Source organism: Myotis daubentonii, chromosome 8 (genome assembly GCF_963259705.1).
Source record: "Myotis daubentonii chromosome 8, mMyoDau2.1, whole genome shotgun sequence".
Lineage (NCBI taxonomy): Eukaryota > Metazoa > Chordata > Mammalia > Chiroptera > Vespertilionidae > Myotis > Myotis daubentonii.
In genome coordinates, this window is record NC_081847.1 from 27,008,054 (window position 1) to 27,027,484 (window position 19,431).

Here is a 19,431-nt window from a genome sequence, read left to right on the forward strand (position 1 = left end):
CTGAAATGATGGGTATGCCTTACAGAAGAAGAGGGAAGCGAGAAAGTTGTTAAATAAAATAGAGGGCCACATGGAAATATTTCCACTTGTGGTTTTGATGTTCAAGGCTCCCAATCTCTTGAACATCCACAGCTTATGAAGTGAACACACCAATTCATTGCTGCTTGTCTGACAGAAATCGTTGTTTTCCCCTGTCAAATAATACTGTAATACAAGAATGACTGGATAACCCTGATTTGCTTTTCTTTCCTTCTCCTTTTAATTCTACTCTTTCCCTTCTCTTTCTCTTTTCTTACTAACACTTGCTGTGATTGTCTGCAAGGGCAGGGATCAGGGCATCAGCCTATTGATTTAAGTTGTGAGAGAAGTTATTGTGGCATCTATCAGAGCTAATAATCTGGAGAAATGAATACCATATGTTGTTCATTCTCTTCCTCAGATTAATAATTGATATGACACAGGCAGATGCAGAAGCAGATGATGATCTGAAATTAATAATATTTGGTTCTGAGCACAGATGCCAGGTTTTGGAAATGTCTCCTTATTGTGTGTCAAAGGCATTGACATTCAGGGGTGCTCAGGGATATGCAGTTCAAAGAAAAGGGCGATCTTTCTTGGAAGTCTTCCAATTTCAGACGGAGGAGGAATCAGTTCTCTAACAAATCCCAAAGGGAAATTTATGTTTATCAATGTGAGGAGCCAGTGCAGCATAACAAAAGACTCGCAAAGGAGAAAGGAAACTGACTCAGAAGAAACAACACCCTTGGCAACAAAATTAGAGTTACTTACGCTTTTTCCAGAAATGCGTCCCTGGACATGTTTTGGGCCAGCAGGTTTGTTGCCAAATTGAAAACCTCATTTGTCCATTCCTGGAAAATGTAAATCACACTTGTATTAGCTTAAATACTGTACAGTCATTAGACACATGTTTAACTAGGCTACCAGGAAGAAAAATTCATTCAATTTGTATGCCTAAGGGGCTTTTTTCTTTTTCTTTTTTTTAATTCAAAACCGAAAAAAATGTTCTTTACACGTAAACAAAATTTTTACTGCTTTTAAAAATTCTACTAATAGGAATCTGGTATGTTGCCATTTAATAATAATACTTTTTCCTAGTTTCCTTTCATTATCAACAGATAAAGAGTTATAGAAAAGTTTAAAATATAGACAAATATATTTTCAACACCTATAAATGTAGTCTTCCCACTTTACAATTCAAGCCAAAGCAGCTTCCCAGGGATATTTAAATGCTAATTACGGTTCTAGAAGTTCTTTAAACAAGTTTCAGTTGCAATGTCACACAGTATCCAGTACTCTACTGCCCCCAACTCTGTCAGTTCTTCACTTGTTCCTAATCTTAATCCCTACCTCACATCATTCACTGGTGATCTCACTTGGTTTTCATGAAAATGAAAAAGAGCAAACTTGCAAATAAAGTTGAAGTTCTATTCTGGATGATAATTTTGAACACACAATTAACATTCTAGTCCAAAAAAGAAATGTCTCTAAGAGGTGAGATAAGATCTAAGTAGCCTAATTACCCAATGTTATTGTTGGCGTGGCTTTCTCTTCAATGAAATCATGCTTTTTAGTTCAATGGTTTTTGTACCTAAGTTTTTTATTTCTACTGTTGTTTCTTGGTCTTTTGTTTTTTGTCTCCTGACTTAAGACACTGATAACATGCCATCCTATATAATAAAAGGCTAATATGTAAATCGACCAAACAGAAGAATGACTAGTTGCTATGACACACACTGACCAACATGGGGCAGACATTCAACACAGGAGCTGGTAGTCAGTGCACTCCCACAGCAGGAACGCCACTCAGCCAGAAGCCAGGCTCACAGCTGGTGAGTACAGCAGCAGTGGCGGAGCCTTTCCCACCTCCTTAGCAGTCGGACATCCCCTGAGGGCTCCTGGACTGTTAGAGGATGCAGGCTGGGCTGAGGGACCCTCCCCAGCCACTGCATGAATGTCATGCACCGGGCCTCTAGTCATGTAATAAAGTAACATTTGAGGGGGACTTCAGGAATGGGGGCAGAGAGTGATGGAATAGGAAGAGGGCATTGTAAGCAGAGACAATTAGGGGGTGGGGAGAACAGAGGCAAGCAAACAGGGCAGTATTTAGAGGGAATGGGGAATAGTCTAATATAAATTTGAAAAGAAAGGGGGAGTTGCAACAACAAAAAAGTAAAATTGAGGCCAGAGTACAAACAACATTTAATGTCTACTCAGGTATCTGAAGATAATTTAGCAAAAGAATGTAATATCACCAAAGGCTTTTTTTGGTGTGTGTGTGTGTGTGTGTGTGTGTGTGTGTGTGTGTGTGTGTGTGTTTTAGGGTGTGAAGTGAGGGGACTATGTGTGTTGGGGAGATTATCTGGCAGCCTTGTCAAAGATGGATTTGAGGCTGAGAAACCAAACGGGGGAACTCATTTAGGAAGTTTAATAGCCCAGGTGAGAAGCACAGCCACTTTGAACTTCATACTGTAGGTGGAGGACTTGGGAAAAACAGAAGAGAACAACTGTGAGTGAAGCCAAATAACTGACCACCAAGCTTAATGTATTCACAGAAAACAATAGAAATAACTTTTTAAAAGCTTTAAAATAAAGCTTCTTCAAAGCAAATCTGAAACTAAGAGTAATAACGACTGGCACTCATTTTTAAAATATGGTTCCGGTTTAATATTTTCTGGGCTAGGGATCAAATTTTAGGTATTTCCAGCTCCCTGGAAACTTTATACATTAGTGAAAATATTTATAATTGATGGCAATGGACTACTTCGTATGCTCACTGGGGCCAGTCCCACACCAGAAATACGTACCGTGAAGGCATTATAAAGAGTGGGGGAAACTTAACTGGTTCTGATCTTCTGGTTGAAAACTAAGGGTGGGACAAAAGAAGGTTTACACTTGTGAGTACACTAAACACAGAGTTTATTCTTGTATTATTATTTATTTATTATTGTATTTCCCATCGGAATAACTGTAAACCCACTTTTGCTTCACCCCATAATGTGAACAACATTTAACTTTCTAGTAGCCACATTTAAAAAAGAAAAAAAAAAGCAAAACTGAAAACCCCAACAAAACCAGGGAGACTAATTTTAATAATACATTTTATTTAACCCAATATTTTAAAAAATATTATTAATCATGTGATCAACATAAAATTGCTGATATACTTTACATTTTTTAATGTGCTCAGTCTTTGAAATGAGCTGTTCATTTTGCACTTATCGCTCACCTCAATTGCATTGGCAAGCTTTCAAGTGCTCAATAGCCACACAGGTGGCTGGTGGCTGTGGCTGCCACATGGGCCAGTGCAGGTCTCCTGGATCCTTTGTTCTTTTTATGGATCCTTTATGAAGCCAGCTGTGGGAGAGCTTCATCACCACCTTCACTGCACAGCCACCGTTAGCTCATTATGATAGTAAAGCATAATTTATTTCATCGCATTCTCAGAAGGTGACCATCTAAATTTCAAAGTGTGGAATCCCTGCAATCCATTGGCCTCCTGCAATCTTTTGAGATACACAAGAGACCTCATCTAGGCTGAGTCAAAGATTCAGGGCAGCAGGGGAGGGGCGGGGGAAGCAGTGACCAAGAGAACTTTAGAAATAATCCAACTCTTGGTTTGGTGATAGTCACTGGGCTAAATGGTATGTATCCTACTTTGGATTCCCGAGTAGCAGACCCTGAGACAAGGATTTATGAGGAATGGGTTTATTACAAAGTGTTCCCTGCAACATTATGGGAACATGAGCAGGGCTGGGATGGGAAGAAGGCAGAAGGGTGAGATACCAAGCAAATTCAGGCAGATGGTAAGTTTGGCCTAATTCTTTCCTGGGTAGACCACACCTCAAAGGTGAGTTTTCTCATCAGGGGCTAAGGGCCTGGAGTATGGTGAAACCTGTGCCTGTTATTCTTGATTAAGGCTGCTGGAGGGGATGGAAATCCCCAGGTACTTCCTGATTTCCTTGAGAGCAGGCAAAAAAGGGGTTCCAGCATCCAGAGGGAACTGCCAACAAAGAGACATGGGTGCTAGTTGCTGGGAGTGAAAGTCCACCGAGGTGTTGTATGTGAGAATGGCAAAAGAATCAGAGGGGATATGGGCAGAGCACTGCTTATTTCTAGACTTTTGAGTGCCATCAGTAGCCAAAACCTTGGGAAAATTGGTTTACATGCATATGTTCCAGAGCAGTGCTTTCCAAACTTTCATGTGCAAACAAATCACTGGGGTCTTGTTCAAATATAAATGCTGACTCAGGACATCTGGGGAGGGTGCAGAGGATTTCCTACAAGCTTCCAAGTGAGGTCAATGCTATAGCATACCACAGAGTAGCAAAATTCTAGAGTCAACTTGCAGCATTGACTGACTGTTAGAAATGTAGGACTTTAGGCTCCACACCAGACCTTCTGACTCAGATTTGCTTTTTTTTGCCATGAAATCCATATATATATATATATTTTTAAATATATTTTATTGATTTTTTATAGAGAGGAAGGGAGAGATAGAGAGTTAGAAACATTGATGAGAGAAAAACATCGATCAGCTGCCTCCTGCACACCCTGTACTGGGGATGTGCCCACAACCAAGGATCGAACCTGGGACCTTTCAGTCCACAGGCCAACGCTCTATCCACTGAGCCAAACCAGCTAGGGCAAATCCTTATATTTTTATGTGTATTAAAGTTTGAGCAAACTGCTGGGCCAGGGACAACATTTTGAATAACAATGTGTCCCAGGACCTGGTCTAGGAAGCATTGCTCTAAGCTTTGTCTACTCATTTTGCAGACAAATAAAGAAATTACTTTGGTTATTAGTTTTAGAATAACCCAAAGCCCTCAGGGCTGCATTAAGCACAAGGTGGCTAAGGAGATGCAGCCAGAGCAGCTTAAAGGAGTCTCTGTTCATCTTGAAATGATGACGTGCTTTCCTGAAGTGTAGACAGATCTGACCCTGGCGGGGCCCCCATCAGTCCAGTGCGGGGCCCTGGTTAGTTTGGCAGCTTCTTATTTAATTGGAAGGACTTGTTTTCTACCTGCAGAGACTTAGTTTTGATGATTTGACACCAAACTTGGTTCAGCCCCTGCTATTTAAACCCTTGGAGTGCCTTAAGTGATATTTCCTGCCTTATGGTCCATCTCTTCTCATAAAATGGATAACAGAGACACAAACTAGAGAAAACTAAAAATGAACTTGGATGGAGTTTCACCTGGAGTTGAAATGGGCATGTTTGTATATTACATGTGAGATTATTTCTGCAATTCCTGCGCTGCTACACCCCCCCTCCTCCCTTCCACCCCCCCAGTGCTGGTGCCATCAATGAGCTGTCAGTCTCTTCACCTTAAGAGAGATCAGGTTTTCCTACTATGTCACAAAGTTAATGTACATTTATTTCTAAAGCTATTTAAATTCTGTCATACTTGGCACAGGAAATATGTGTTTGCTTATTACTACTAACAATTATTTCACAATTCTCTATTACCCTCCTAGGTATTGTTGGAGGATTTGCTCTGCACTGAGCTAAGTTCTTTGCATCCAAGATCGTAATTAATTCTTACAACAATTCTCTAGGAGGTAGGTACTGTTCTTAGCCTCATTTTACCAATGAGGGTTCAGTTTCATAGCACTTCTAAAATGTATGTCCTCAGAGGTAATAAAAGTCACGGTTTGGGATAGATCACTTGTTTCATGGTTTCCAAAATTTATGCTCTTGGATACTGTTCTCTCAGTCATTTTGTCCTGGAGAATTTTAGGGTTGCTGATACATATAATTCAATAAGATAAAAAGATAAGTAAATCCACTTAATTGTTTTCTAAATGCTAAAACACTGATTTAGCATTTACTATAGGCTAAATCATTTTTAAATAATGAACTAAGCATTTTTAAATAATGAGCTCATTAATCCTCACAACCACCCTCTGAGATATAGTCTATTACCACCCAGTTTTACAAATGGTAGAGGAAAAATGTCAGGGGAGATGATAAGATGGACAAGGGGGCCTTGTAAAGAGAGATTTAAATGCAGGTTTTGTAAAGACAGATTCAATTATAACACATTTCACACTTCCCCCAGATCCAAATACTCATCATGCAGCAGTTCAACACTATTCCTAGTTCTGAGAACAGACCTTTCTCCATTGGCCATTCACACTCTTAACTTTGTCCTAACTTATGACTGTAAATGGTGCACAAATGAAGACAGGGTCTTCTGGAAGAAATACCATTCTTACAGATCTTTCCGTTTCCCATTGTGCTGGTTCACATTATCTTTAATATTCTAATATATTGACTTTATCTTTCCCTTTTTTCAGCGTTACATACATCTGGTATGCATAAAAATACAGAAAGTAGTGTAAGAAACAGACCTAAGTTTAACAAATGTCAACGTTTTGCCATATTTGTTTTCATACTTTTAAAAATATATATGTACAAGAGATATTGTGGTGCAGATTTATTCTATGCTGTGGTTCTCTCTGACTCCATTCTTTTGCCTCTCCCCAGAAGCAAGCTCTCTTTTGAAAGGAAGATATCAATACCATCTATTTTCATATAGAATTATGAGGATAATGGTATATAGATCAGGGTTCAGCAACCTAAGGCCTAAGGGCTAAATCCAGTCTGCTGCCTGTTTTCATGAATAAAGTTTTATTGGGACACCAACATGCTCATTCATGTATGTGCTGTCTATGGCTGCTTTCATGCTACAATGGCAGAGTTGAGTAGCAGCAACAGAGAGTCCAGAAATGCCAAATATTTACTATCTGGCCTTTTACAGAAAAAGTTTGCTACTCATTGGTATGGGAACCTGTATGTTTAAAATACTACATAAATTATACCATCTTGTATGTACTAGTATCCTTTGGCTAATGGATACTTGCAACCAACATGATGTGTTTAAACTGCATCCTTGCTTCTGCAGGTGGATCTATTTAATAAATTTTAATTACTACACTATCCCACTGTAGGAATGTATAATTTATTAATCTATATGTTTATTGATTAACATTTCTTGTCTTTTCCTTCAGAAATATTTCTTTGCAGAAACATACTTCCTGTAGCCTTAGGTCACATCTAAGAGATTCTCTAGGATGAATATCCTGATGAATTCTTAGAATCCATGCATCTTCCTAGTAACAGATGCTGCTACTTGCTCACCAAAGCAGCCAGGGAACTTTGCTTTCTTACTATTGGCAGTGAGCTTTTATTTTCCCATGCTCTCCAAAACTTGCTATTATCTGACTTCCAGAAAATTTTTGCAGAGGTCTCAATTGGCATCTCTAGTTTACCAGCATGGTTGAGCATCATTTTATATATGTTGGGGCTGTTCCACTTCTTCTGTAAATTTTCTGTTCACATTCTTTTAAAAAATATGTATATTTTTATTGATTTTAGAGAGGAAGAGAGGGAGGAGGGAGAGAGAGAGAGACATCAATGATGTGAATCATTGATCGGCTGCCTTCTGCATGCCCCCTACTGGGGATGGAGCCCACAACCCGGGCATGTGCCCTGACCAGGAATGGAACCATGACCTCCTGGTTCATAAGTCGACGCTCAACCCCTGAGCCACACTAACTAGGCTCTGTTTACATTCTTGACTCTTTTTTATTTTAGGTATTGTGCTCATTGTCTTTAAAAGGGGAGGGTTTTTGTTTGTTTGTTTGTTTGAGGGTTGAGCTCAAACACAGGTCAGCGGTATCAGTCCTAGTGATATAAAAGTGCCACACCAAGGCTGTGTGTTGTAAAAGGCACCCATGGCATCTTGGCATCAAGGAGTCTGGGCCATGGCGTGACCAACAGCAAGCATGTGGAGTTACAGAGAAAAGACAGAGTGTGACCTCTGCTCTCAAAATCATGCATTCATTCAGAGGAGTCTTTGAGGAAACAAAACGTTCTAAAAGGAATACTGAATCTCTCTCTGTCTCCCTCTATCTCTCTATACATATGTAAATAGTTATAATTGTACCATATCCTATCTAATAAAAGAGTAATATGCAAATTGACCATCACTCCAACACACAAGATGGCTGCCCCCAGGTGGTCAAAGATGGCCACCCCCATGTGAACACAAGATGGCCTGTAAGGGAGGGCAGTTCGGGGGGGCCCAGGCCTGCAGGGGAGGGCAGTTGGGGGCAACCAGGCCTGAAGGGGAGAACAGTTAGGGTCGACCAGTCTGGCAGGGGAGGGCAGTTAGGGGCAAACAGGCCTGCAGTGGGAGGGAAGTTGGAGGGGGGGGGGAGGACCAGGTGTGCAGGGAAGGGCAGTTGGCAACCAGGCCTGCAGGGGAGAGCCATTAGGGGTGACCAGGCCAGTAGAGGAGGGCAATTGGGGGCGACCAGGCTGGCAGGGGATGGCAGTTAGGGGCAACCGGGCTGGCAAGGGAGGGAAGTTAGGGGTGACTGGGCCAGCAGGGGAGTGCAGTTAGGGGCAATTGAGCCAGCAGGGGAGCAGTTAGGAGTCAAACAGGCTGGCAGGGGAGTGGTTAGGGGGTGATCAGGCTGGCAGGCAGAAGCTGTTAGGGACAATCAGGCAGGCAGGCAGGTGAGTGGTTGGGAGCCAGCAGTCCTGGATTGTGAGGGGGATCCCAGATTGGAGAGGGTGCAGGCTGGGCTGAGGGACACCCCTCCCCTGCCATGCACGGATTTCATGCATTGGGCTTCTACTAATTATATAAATAATGATGAGTCAATTGTTACCCAAATGAAGTAAAAAGATAGGCAAATGATCATCTAAAAGCAGGTTATTTCCAAAGTGCCTTATTAGGAAGCCTCAATTTATTGTACTTAATTAATTTTTAACAGGTTCCTGGAATAAATCAGAATTTAAAACAAGTTATTTTAATATCTGAGACATATGTTGCTCCTAGCAATGAATCATTGTCTAATTTATTTTTTATTTATCTGTAAATCTCTATTGCTGTCTCTGGTAATGGTGTTGCTTCCATGACGTCTACTCATAAGTGGGTAGCCATTTGGGAATGGAGTAGGAAGAACACTGCGGCTCATTCCGAGTTGCAGTGCCCAGCTGAGCACATTTCTCTCACATACTGGCAAGCATCAGAATTCATCTTGCCCAGCATTCATCTTCATCGCACAGTAAAGCATTTTTTCATGGTGAAAGAGAAAGATGTTCTGCTTTGGCTAAGTTTTCATGATGAGAGGTTATCAGCTACATCATTGTGAGTCTCAGGTGTATTTTGAGCATCAGCTGAGGAGACACCCTTCTCTCCCTCCAGCTAGTTTGCTGAGTAGCTGCTCATTTGTACATCGGAGAAACTGCAAATTCAATGCCCACATATGAAACCCCAAAGGTTCATTTCTGTGGCTTTCATGTCAATCTGCTATATTCTTGAAATGGTTCTTTCCAAAAGCCTCGTGTCACTTTTGTGAAAACACTTGCTATGATGTCTTCTGATACTAGCAGCGTCAATGCTAATTATTACTTTGGCGGAATCTGCCACAGTGCTGTGTACTATAGAAAATAAGTGCATGTACGCAGGCTCTGCAATTATAATTATTACCATTGTTTGTTTGTTTTTAATGAATTCTATTTGAAGAGATCAGATGAAAAAAAGATTTTAAAAGAAATAAAACCAGTTAATTTCTTTAGTAAGATATATGTAAAGTGGCAAATAAGGAGCAATCACAATTTCTTGGGAGTTAAACGGTGCTGCTTATTCATTAAATAAAATGTGCCTGAAAGCCGAAACCGGTTTGGCTCGGTGGATAGAGCATAGGCCTGCGGACTGAGAGGTCCCGGGTTCGATTCCAGTCAAGGGCATGTGCCTGGGTTGCGGGCACATCCCCAGTGGGAGATGTGCAGGAGGCAGCTGATCGATGTTTCTCTCTCATCGATGTTTCTAACTCTCTATCTCTCTCCCTTCCTCTCTGTAAAAAATCAATAAAATATATTTTTAAAAAATGTGCCTGAAAAATTAAAACTGTATTCCTTAAAAATTAATTAGTAAACTACATATAGGTACTTCTTCAGTAACTTATAACTTAACATATGGAATTTTGCTAAAATATATTTTTTTCTCATTTGTAAATCCTTTTGTTTTAAATTACATTTAATAATGCCTCCTACGATTACTTTAAACCTTTTTGCAAGCTAGATTCTTCCCATTCAAATGAAGGGGCCTTTGGCTCTTGGTAAGTGAATATCGATACTGTTAGTCCTTCCTCAATATGACAACTATTCCTTGCTTTGGCTCTGACTACCTCGATTTGGCAATGCTTGCTGCCTATGGAGGCTACAGAAGAGGGACTCTTAAAAACAATTTGTGCCCAGGCAGCATGGCTCAGTGGTTGAGCATCGACCTATGAACCAGAGGTCATGGTTTCACATGCTAGGGTTGTGGGCTCAATCCTCAGTATGAGGCTTGTAGGAGGCAGCCGATCAATCTCTCATCATGGATGCTTGTATCTCTCTCCCTCTCATTTCCCCTCTGAAATCAATAAAAAAATATTTTTACAAAAGCCACAATTCGTGCTTGTCTTCTACTTTAAAATTAAAATACTGGAATCAGTTAATTTAATGCTTCTGACTGACCCTTGTATTGATGCTTTTGCTACTTTGTTTAAAAATATACTTTATTGGATGTCAGAATCCCACTCTGCCACTCCCTAGATGTGGGGCTCACTGGTAAGTACTAGCTAATATCCATTTCTCCGCTCCTAACAGGAACCTGACATTATTTAGTCTAGTGATATATCTCAGTGAAAAATACATTTCCAACTTCCCAAGTAGCTGGGGTGGCAACATGACACCTGGTAAATTATATGTTAGCAGGAGTCTGCTGCAAGGCTCTGGGAAAATGTGGTTTCCTGATGCGGGTGCTCATTTCTTGTTGCTGTTGGGAACACAGATGGAATGAGGGGAGCTGCAGACGCATCCTGATCTGAGAGCAAAAGGCCATGCCAATCACAGGGTCTGGCCCTGTTATCCTTGAGCCACTGACTCAGTGCCACCCACCCACCTTCAGGCTTCCTGCTGCATGAAGAAATAAATGCAAACAAATAGAAAATCCTCCATTTCTTGATTAGTCTAAGCCACTATTTGGTTTAATTTTCTCTTATGGAAGGCCAAATGTAACCCCTGCCTGGTAGAATCATCTTGGACAAGCTTTTCCCTTTTTTTTTTTTTTTTAAATAACCTGTCCAAAATTCATTTGTTTTATAAATTAAAGCTAATAACAGTATTTACTTCATAGAGCTGTTGTGAGAATTAAGGGAGGTAATTCATGTTAAATACTTTGACCAGTGGCAGCCACAATAAATTCTTGGTGAATGGTACCCATCTAAAAATATATTATTTATCAAAGAAGTACATACATAGTTTTTAAAACATTGTCCCAAGGAGTTATAACAAAAGTCTATGATTGCTTATGGCAGCTTACCCTAGTTCTGCTTCTTAAAACATTTTTTAAATGTTTTTTTTATTGACTTCTGAGAGGAAGGGAGAGGGAGAGAGAGATAAAAATATCAATGATGAGAGAGAATCATTTTATCGGCTGCCTCCTGCACACTCCCTACTGGGGATGGAGCCTGCAATCCAGGCATGTGCCCTGACCTGGAATTGAACCCTGACCTCCTGGTTCATAGGTCAGTGCTCAACCACTGAACCACATTGGTGGGGCTAGTTTGCTTCTTGACAACTATGTTCAGCATTTCTATTATTAAATTTCTGGGAGTACTTCCATATTTCTCAAGAATATATTCGTACTGTTTTCTTCGTTTAACTACTGCTAACCAGCTCTGACTGATGAGGCTTTAAAACTTTTATCCCATCTCCTATTGCCCTCCGTCCTTCCCCGATGGAATTGTATCACTCTTATTCTTTTCCTGGTCACTTCTACAACCTCAGGCAACACACTTAGACCATTTCTTCATCCACCAATAAAAGAAAGTCTCTCTTGGCTTCTCTGTTTGTGAGAGGAGGACATTTACCCACCAATCCTTTTACCTCCAACTCTTGTTACCTTAATTTTACTTCTTAAACTTTCAAAGTTGAAACGTTTTTATCTTGTCCAGTATCTACAGTTGACTTCAAATATTTGCATGTAAATTGACTTTAAAATTTTAAAACCGAGAAAATAAAAATGCACATTATTAAAAAAGTGCAAATACAATTTCCTGCAGGGCTATGATGATTGTACTTGCTACTGTTTCAACACCATGAACCACATGGCTTTCAAAAGGGAACTCTCCTAATACAAAATAATATCAATCTTTTTTTTTTGGCTGCTCCCCTAGTTATTGAAAATCCTGCATGCTCTAGTATGGCTTATATTTAGATAATGCATTTCCTATATATTTATCCCTCCTTCTACCTTGGTTTTCTTTTTTTTGGGGGGGGGGGAGGGGGGAAGGCAGGGGGAGAAACAATGGTTTTCTCATTTATCTAATCTCTTCTAGCTTCCTATTCACAATGCCTGAACCAATTGCACTTCTATACTTGCTATTTCAACTTTAAGACCTCGTTTTAGCTTTCACATGTTTTCTTCTATTATGTCCTTCATATTTTCCTCTCATGTTTATCCTTTTCATTGGCTACTGCACTCTATAGAGTGACTATGCATGTATCTCTTATCTTTTCTCTCTTATTGCTACTGTTTGCCCATTACTTTTTGGTTGTTTCCTGCCTTCGTTGTTGTTGTATGGTTCCATATTCTGGGAGACTGACCTCATACTCTCTTACAACAGTTCTGAAGAATTTGTATTTTCATTTTATTATCTTATTTTTTATTTCCGAGAAAACTTAATTATTGTTGTTACTTTTTTTCATAGCATCCTGTCCTTATCTCCTAGATATAATATATTCGAAAATCTCTCTGAAGATACTTCTTTTAAAAAAAATGATTTGCTCCTTGAATTATCTCTTTATCTTCTATTACCATTTCACTGTTTGCTTATCTTGGCCTCCTTATCATTCAGTGCTGTAGTCTTTGTCAATAGCCTGTGGATATTGTGTTTTTAGTTCACACTTTAGACTGGGACAGTGAAGGGCTGACAGGGAGCTCTGAGTCTGTAAGTGGAATTTACTGGTTTGCAGACTTCTGTTTAGGGTAAGCATGTGGGTGCCAGCTGTTACAGTGCGGTATTTTGCTAGAATGAGAAGAGCTTTACTCTGGGTCCTTAACGCCAATGCTTGCTACCATAATTCTTTTCAAATAATTTGTTCAGTTCCGCAAATGGCAAACCCTCACCCTTTTGACCTGCGAAGTTTGGTTATCAGTTGCTCTACATGCAGAGCAGGGAGAGGGAGTAGAGTGTCTGACAGTTTTGTGCTTATCCCTTTAACTTACATAGACTTAACCTTTAGTACTTACTCCACAATCTGCGGGAGCCTCTGTCAGTTGCTTCCGAGCAGGCCAGTGATTTCCTTGGCTATAACCCTATGCCTGGGTTGGACTGTGGTTTTCTTCACTTCATCAGGCATTCCCCTTGCTCCATTTCTTTTTCTGAAAACTTATTGAAATATATCATCTCCTAGTGACCCATCTCATTGTCTTTATCATTGGGTATTTATGTTTCTTTACCATCTTTTTCATAGCGTCTCAAGAGAGATAAGAAGTCACACCTGTGTGCATTCTGCTATGTTGGTCAAATACTATTTTTAATTTTATATCCAAACCAAATTTCTGATTTTCCCTCCCTAAGTAGCTCTCCATATAAAAAAAAATGCAATTCCAAATAGCCCTGAGATCATCCTTAGCAGCCTCTTTCTCTCATGGCATATATCTCACCTATAGCAATTTATTTTTTGGCTTAAATTCAAAATATCTCCAGAATCAACCATTTTTCACTACTTCTATCCCAAGCATTTTTATCTGTGTATTTCTGTTTCTGCACCTCCTTTTATGGCTTTTAAAGTTGCAGCCAGGGTAATCCTACTACAATATCACACCAAATCAATCCCTTGCTCAAAATGATGCAATAGTTACGCATGTCAGTGGGAGTAAAGCCAATTTTTTATAGTGGCCATTTATCACTATTTGGGTGACTCATCACTCCTCCTCCAACCTCTCTGACTCATGGCTCCCTTCCAGCCATACTGGACATAAGCTGGACGGCATGGGATTTCATCATGCAGCTCAAAATGATGTGTAACTTAAAATTTATCAGTGTTTATTTATGTAATTTTCCATTTGGTACTTTGAAATGTGGTTGACTTCAGGTAACTGAAACTTTGGAAAACAAAACCGTGGATAAGGGGGGACTACTGTATACTATTTAGCAAAGAGAATAAACAAACTACACCAAAATGCAAAATACAAAAGAATGTCATATATATATATATATGAAATGTTGAGGAATAGATGTCAGACTAAAAAGAAAACATATTGTAGGATTCCCATTTATAGAACACTTAAAAAAAGGTAAAACTAACCCATAAATGTGGAGGTCAAAATAGGCATGTGATAGTAGGAAAGACTCCTGGTGTGTTGGTGATGCTCTGTTTTGACATGGGTGCTGTGTAAGCCCATATCAACTTGATGGATCTGTGCACTTTTCTGTGTATATTATATTTCAATCAAAAGTGTTAAAACATCCAGCTGAGTTCCTGCTAGCAGCATGGCAAACCTAGACAAATGAAGTTGTTTATTTTTCTTTTCCAATTTATAAATGCTTAAGAGAATTTAGTGTGTGTAGAATTAAGGACTGAAAGCAATGGCATCTGTCAATCCTTTGGCAGAGAAGTGAACACAAAATTTCCCCTGCAGGCCTCTGCCATTAGGCATCTCAATCTTAGCCTACTGGATCCTCGCTGTTTCAATCTGCTGCATTTTAACACACCTGAGCAGCATCTGGGTTGAAATTTGCCAAACCGGGCAAGTGGTTCCGCAATGTTTCCACCCAGGGAGCTTGTTAGAGTGTTGAAGTATTTAGGACTGAATAGCAGAGCCAGAACAGCGAGTCCTGTCTCTAAAAGTGATAGGCCAGCTCAGTAATATAATGCATTGAACAAGGATTGAGGACAGGGCCTGAGGGGCTGGTTGAGGGGATGAGCTTCCAGGGACCCAGCCATGGACCCGAATCCAGGGGAAGACATGCTGAAAATCATTTTAGTTTTCCAAAACTAAACAAGGAAGACTTCACTTTTGCTGCCTTTGAGACTGGTATTCTGTTTCGCTCACTATGAGACAAAGTTCATTCCTTGCTGAGATACTCCAGATGAAGAAGTTTCCCATCTGTTACTCAGGCTCCCTCAGACCTGAAGGTAAACTCTGGCATATGACAATCCTGTGAAGCCCTGCCCTGGCTCAGAGCAATCTGTTTTCCAACCCACACCATGACTGCAGGGAGCAATGTACACAAGTAGAAGTCTCTTTCTATGTAGTCCCCAACCTCAAAGAAAAACGGAACAACTAGAAACAGAGGTTAGAATTGGCAGGAAGAAAATAATTAATTTATCTTCAGACTCCTTGACAAATGGATACATTGAATTGATCTGTTAAATCTGTTAACTTGCTCAAAATGGCATTATTTTTGGGGTCGATGTAAAGGCTCTGTCTTTTGTAGTCCATGTTAATCTTACCAGATAGATTTTTAAAGAAATTCACCAACTGGTGCTGAAAAAAGCTTGAGAATTCAGTCCTTACTCTCAGCTACTTACTGACTCTGCCTCTCCTTTGTCACTGAGAAAATAGAGGTAATCAGAAACTTGTACAACTCCCTCCACCGCATATACCACTCATGGGCATCTCTACTGATGTACTCTACTCTTTCTCCTCTTCTAGATGAAATGCCCTTGCTCCTGTGAATTATGACAGGGTCATAGTTTCATTAAGGACCATATAGTTAGCATTTTAGGCTTTGTGTGTCATATGATCTATGTAATAACTTCTCAACTATGTCTAGTGAAAGTAGCCATGGACAATATGTAAATAAATGAGTGTGGTGTTCCAATAAAACTTTATATATAAAAAGAAGTGGAGGGCCAGACCTGGCTCCTGGGATGTAGCTTACTGAGCCCTGAACCAGATTTTACTGCCCTCACCTATTCAAGGGCATGTTCCAGCAATTCTCATGCTCTCTTACATCAGCACAGTTTTCCTTCTGTAAGATCACTCCAACCAGCATACGTGTCTATCATTGTTGCTTCTTTCTTAACCTCACTCACTTCCCCCTTCCAGCAGTCTTTCCATTGCTCTTATTTCCCTTTCATAAAAAATTCTCAAAAGAGCAATCACTTTTGGCTTCTTATTTTGTTTCTGCCAACAATCCCCAGAGCCTACTCCAATAGGCGTTTGACCCCAGCACTCCAGTGAAGTTGCTCTAGTCAAAGTCACCAGTGATCTCTACAGCATTAAATCCAGGGCTTCGTTCCTGGTCTTCATCTTACAGTCTATGGCAGTATTTAACCCAGTTGATCACTCTCTTCTCTCTGACTCAGAGGGCAGATGTGAAAAACCACCTTTTCCCAGGTCTATTAAAGAGGTGAGCCAAGAGAGCAGGGGAAGCTGATCCTTAGGGTTCAGAGGGGCTGGAAAATCATGCTGTGTAACCAGAGGTAGGAATGTTGTTTAATTGCAAGATATAACACGTTTTTAGTCCCGCTACAAAGAGAAAAATTAAAAGACACCATTTTTTTTCTCCCCAAGTCCATTTTTTAAAGGAGTCACTTGCCTTAAAGAATAAATAAAACTTCAATTTCAAGTGATTTACGTAAGAAAGAAAGCATTCAAACCTGAAATAATATTTAGGAATAATATTTTTAAGTCCTGGTTCTGATTAAAAAAATTTGATTGACCCAAGATTTCTCATAAATCTATGAAACTGTTGTAATTGAGCAATTTCTTTCAGCTTTTTACCATCTCAGAGCATCCCATGAAGAAGTAATTTCCTTCTCCCCGCCCTTTCTCTCCTTCCATTCCTGTGTCATTCTCTCACAGAGATCTCCATCTCACCCATGATACATTTACTTCTGTGTGCTTGTCCGAGCGTTTCCTCCAGAATTCTAGCTTTCGGCATTTTAAAACGGTGTATCCCTAACTCTGGAATTGTGGCTGGCACAGGGAAGGTATATAATAAATGTGTGTTGAATGAATTAATGAGCCAGACTCTCTTTCTAAACAATTTCTTCTGGAGAAATTTGACTTTCAGAAAAGATCAGGTTTCTCTTGGGAGTTCTACATAATGAGAGAAGCTGTCTCCTTGTTTACCCGTAGCTGGCACTACGGAAGGCATCATGTTCACTGGCCCTGGGGATTAAAGGTGTGATGTTATGAGACAATACTGAGAATTAAAAGGATGAGGAATATGTTTTCAGAATAAAATGATGTTTGAATATTTTAACCTTCTGGCTGAGCAATTTTAGTGGGGGAAAATACCCTATAGAATAGCACAGCCAGGGAAGGCAAAACATACTCTGTAGCTTAATTAATGGAGTGTGGTTTTACCTATATTTTCTTTTGCAAATGTATTGTATCAAATGCCTTATGAAAAATATCCATGATCCTAAGTAGATGCCACTACTTTAAAGTGTTTGATTATACTTCTACTGGGCAGCTGAATTATTTTTAGATGGAATTTTAACACCTTAAATATGACAGAAACTCAAAGTCTTTCATAGGCACCGGTACAGTATCATAAGAATTCGGATCAAGGTGACAGCTTCAAAGTTTCTATGCATCATACCTTGGCCACTTCTTCTTGGAAAGCCACGAGGTTCAAATAGGAGATGTTCACTAAGTCAGGCCCATACACAACTGTTATCATGCGATGTTCCAGACGTCCGATGTTCCCCACATCCAAAAGTTCCCGTAATTTGGGGTCCTGGATAATAAATGTTGAAAAAAGTGAGTTTATAACTGGAGGTTCCAACATGGTAGCATAGTTTCCAAAACATTTGAGCTAGAATGCCTTCAAAGCAAAGTTGACTTTTGTTCTTATTACAAAAATGGTATGAGTAGAAGCCCAGTAGAGCCCAGAGAGGTGAACTAACATGTCCAAAGGTTGTGGAGAAAGAATTTCTGGCCCAAGGCCTATTGCCCTCAGTGCATTATGCTAAATGGAAAACAGATGCTATATGATAGCGCTTATATGTGGATGCTTAAAAAGGCTAACTCACAGAAACAGAGAGAACTGGCATTTGGACGTAGGAAACTTCTATGGCAGTGGTTCTCAACCTCTGGAGGATGAGGCCCAGAAATCAGGATTTAAAAAAGATTCCCAGGTGATTCTAATTTGCAGCCAAGGTTGAGAACCACTATTCTATAGTCTTTTCAGAGCAAGTTGCATTCTTTGGAACATCCTAAATGAGGATTCCAAAAGATATAGTCCTGTTGGGAGAAGGAATTTTCCAAACCTTCTGAATTCAAAATAAGACCTGATTCAGTGAGCTTTGCTGAATTTATTTTCCTTTCATAGGACAGGCCTTGAAGGAAATGAGAGGTCCAGGAAGAAAATTAGCATCAAATCAATCACTTGGCAAATTGGCAGCCAGCTTCTGAGGAAAGAATTAACTTGAATTCTCATTTATTTAGTCAAATGCTAGGCCAACAGGACTGGATTACTTAGGCTGGTTATTCTGATCTGCCTTCTGAGGTTTTTACATACAGCACCCGTACAAAGAAAAAGCGAAGTTAAAAAAAGAAAAAAAAAAGAAAAAGAAAACAAAATCAGATTAGCAAATTCCCTTGGAATCAACACTTTAAAAGTTTCTCTTTTTTTAGGACTGTGACGAGGAATACCATTTTCTCCTCCAGTATATAGCAGTAGCTTAGGCATCTCACACAGCTAGCAAGATTTTAAAAGATAAAACTCTTCATTTGCACCAACTATGACACCAAAATATGGTGCCATGAACATTCTCCTACAAAGGAGAAGACTTGGAGGATGCTGTTTAGGCTTTCATTTTATTTTTTTTCTGTAAATGACAGACGTGGTGGGAGGCTTGAATGTTCTTCAGCTATTTCTTTTGATGGAGGGAGTGAATGAAGGACAGTCTGACTATGGCAAACACATGCAACTATGGGAAAATACTAGGAAAATAAGAGCTGGTAAAGTATTTTCCTTCAGATCTCACAATGGTATTATCAGAACACGATCTTTCATATTTGTTTCAGATGAAGTAGTAATGAATTTGTATATTCAGTCTCCATTCCACAGGGAGCCTCAGTGTACAAGTAAAGAAACTGGTAGAGAAGAAAAATTAACTATTCAATCTAACAGTAGCATGCATGAATTGATTGAGCTAAAAGGGGGAAACATTTATGAGTATAACAAATGTAAAGGCAAACTAATAATTTTGTTATGCCTGGGCTTGGCCACAGAAAAAGGATAAATAAAATATAAGGAGCGTCTCTAAATAGCTTTCTAGTTGTGAATTAAAAATTTAAGTACTCGAGGTTTTCCTCCCTCTAGGAATGAGGTCAAGGTGTAGTTTAATGTAGTTCCAAAAGCTGGAAAAGAAGGGAA

At 39.8% G+C, this 19,431-nt stretch overlaps 1 protein-coding gene across 4 annotated transcripts in view; it reads right to left on the reverse strand.

Annotated features, from left to right (window-relative positions):
• The window catches only part of PLCB1 (phospholipase C beta 1), a 625,546-nt gene that overhangs the window by 190,075 nt on the left and 416,040 nt on the right, over positions 1-19,431 (reverse strand). For all 4 annotated transcript variants that reach the window (XM_059705575.1, XM_059705573.1, XM_059705577.1 and 1 more), the window contains exons 4-5: positions 17,650-17,787; positions 790-869 (exon numbers count right to left, since the gene is read on the reverse strand). In XM_059705575.1, the coding sequence (XP_059561558.1) occupies positions 790-869; positions 17,650-17,787 (218 nt within the window). The remainder of the gene's footprint in view (positions 1-789; positions 870-17,649; positions 17,788-19,431) is intronic.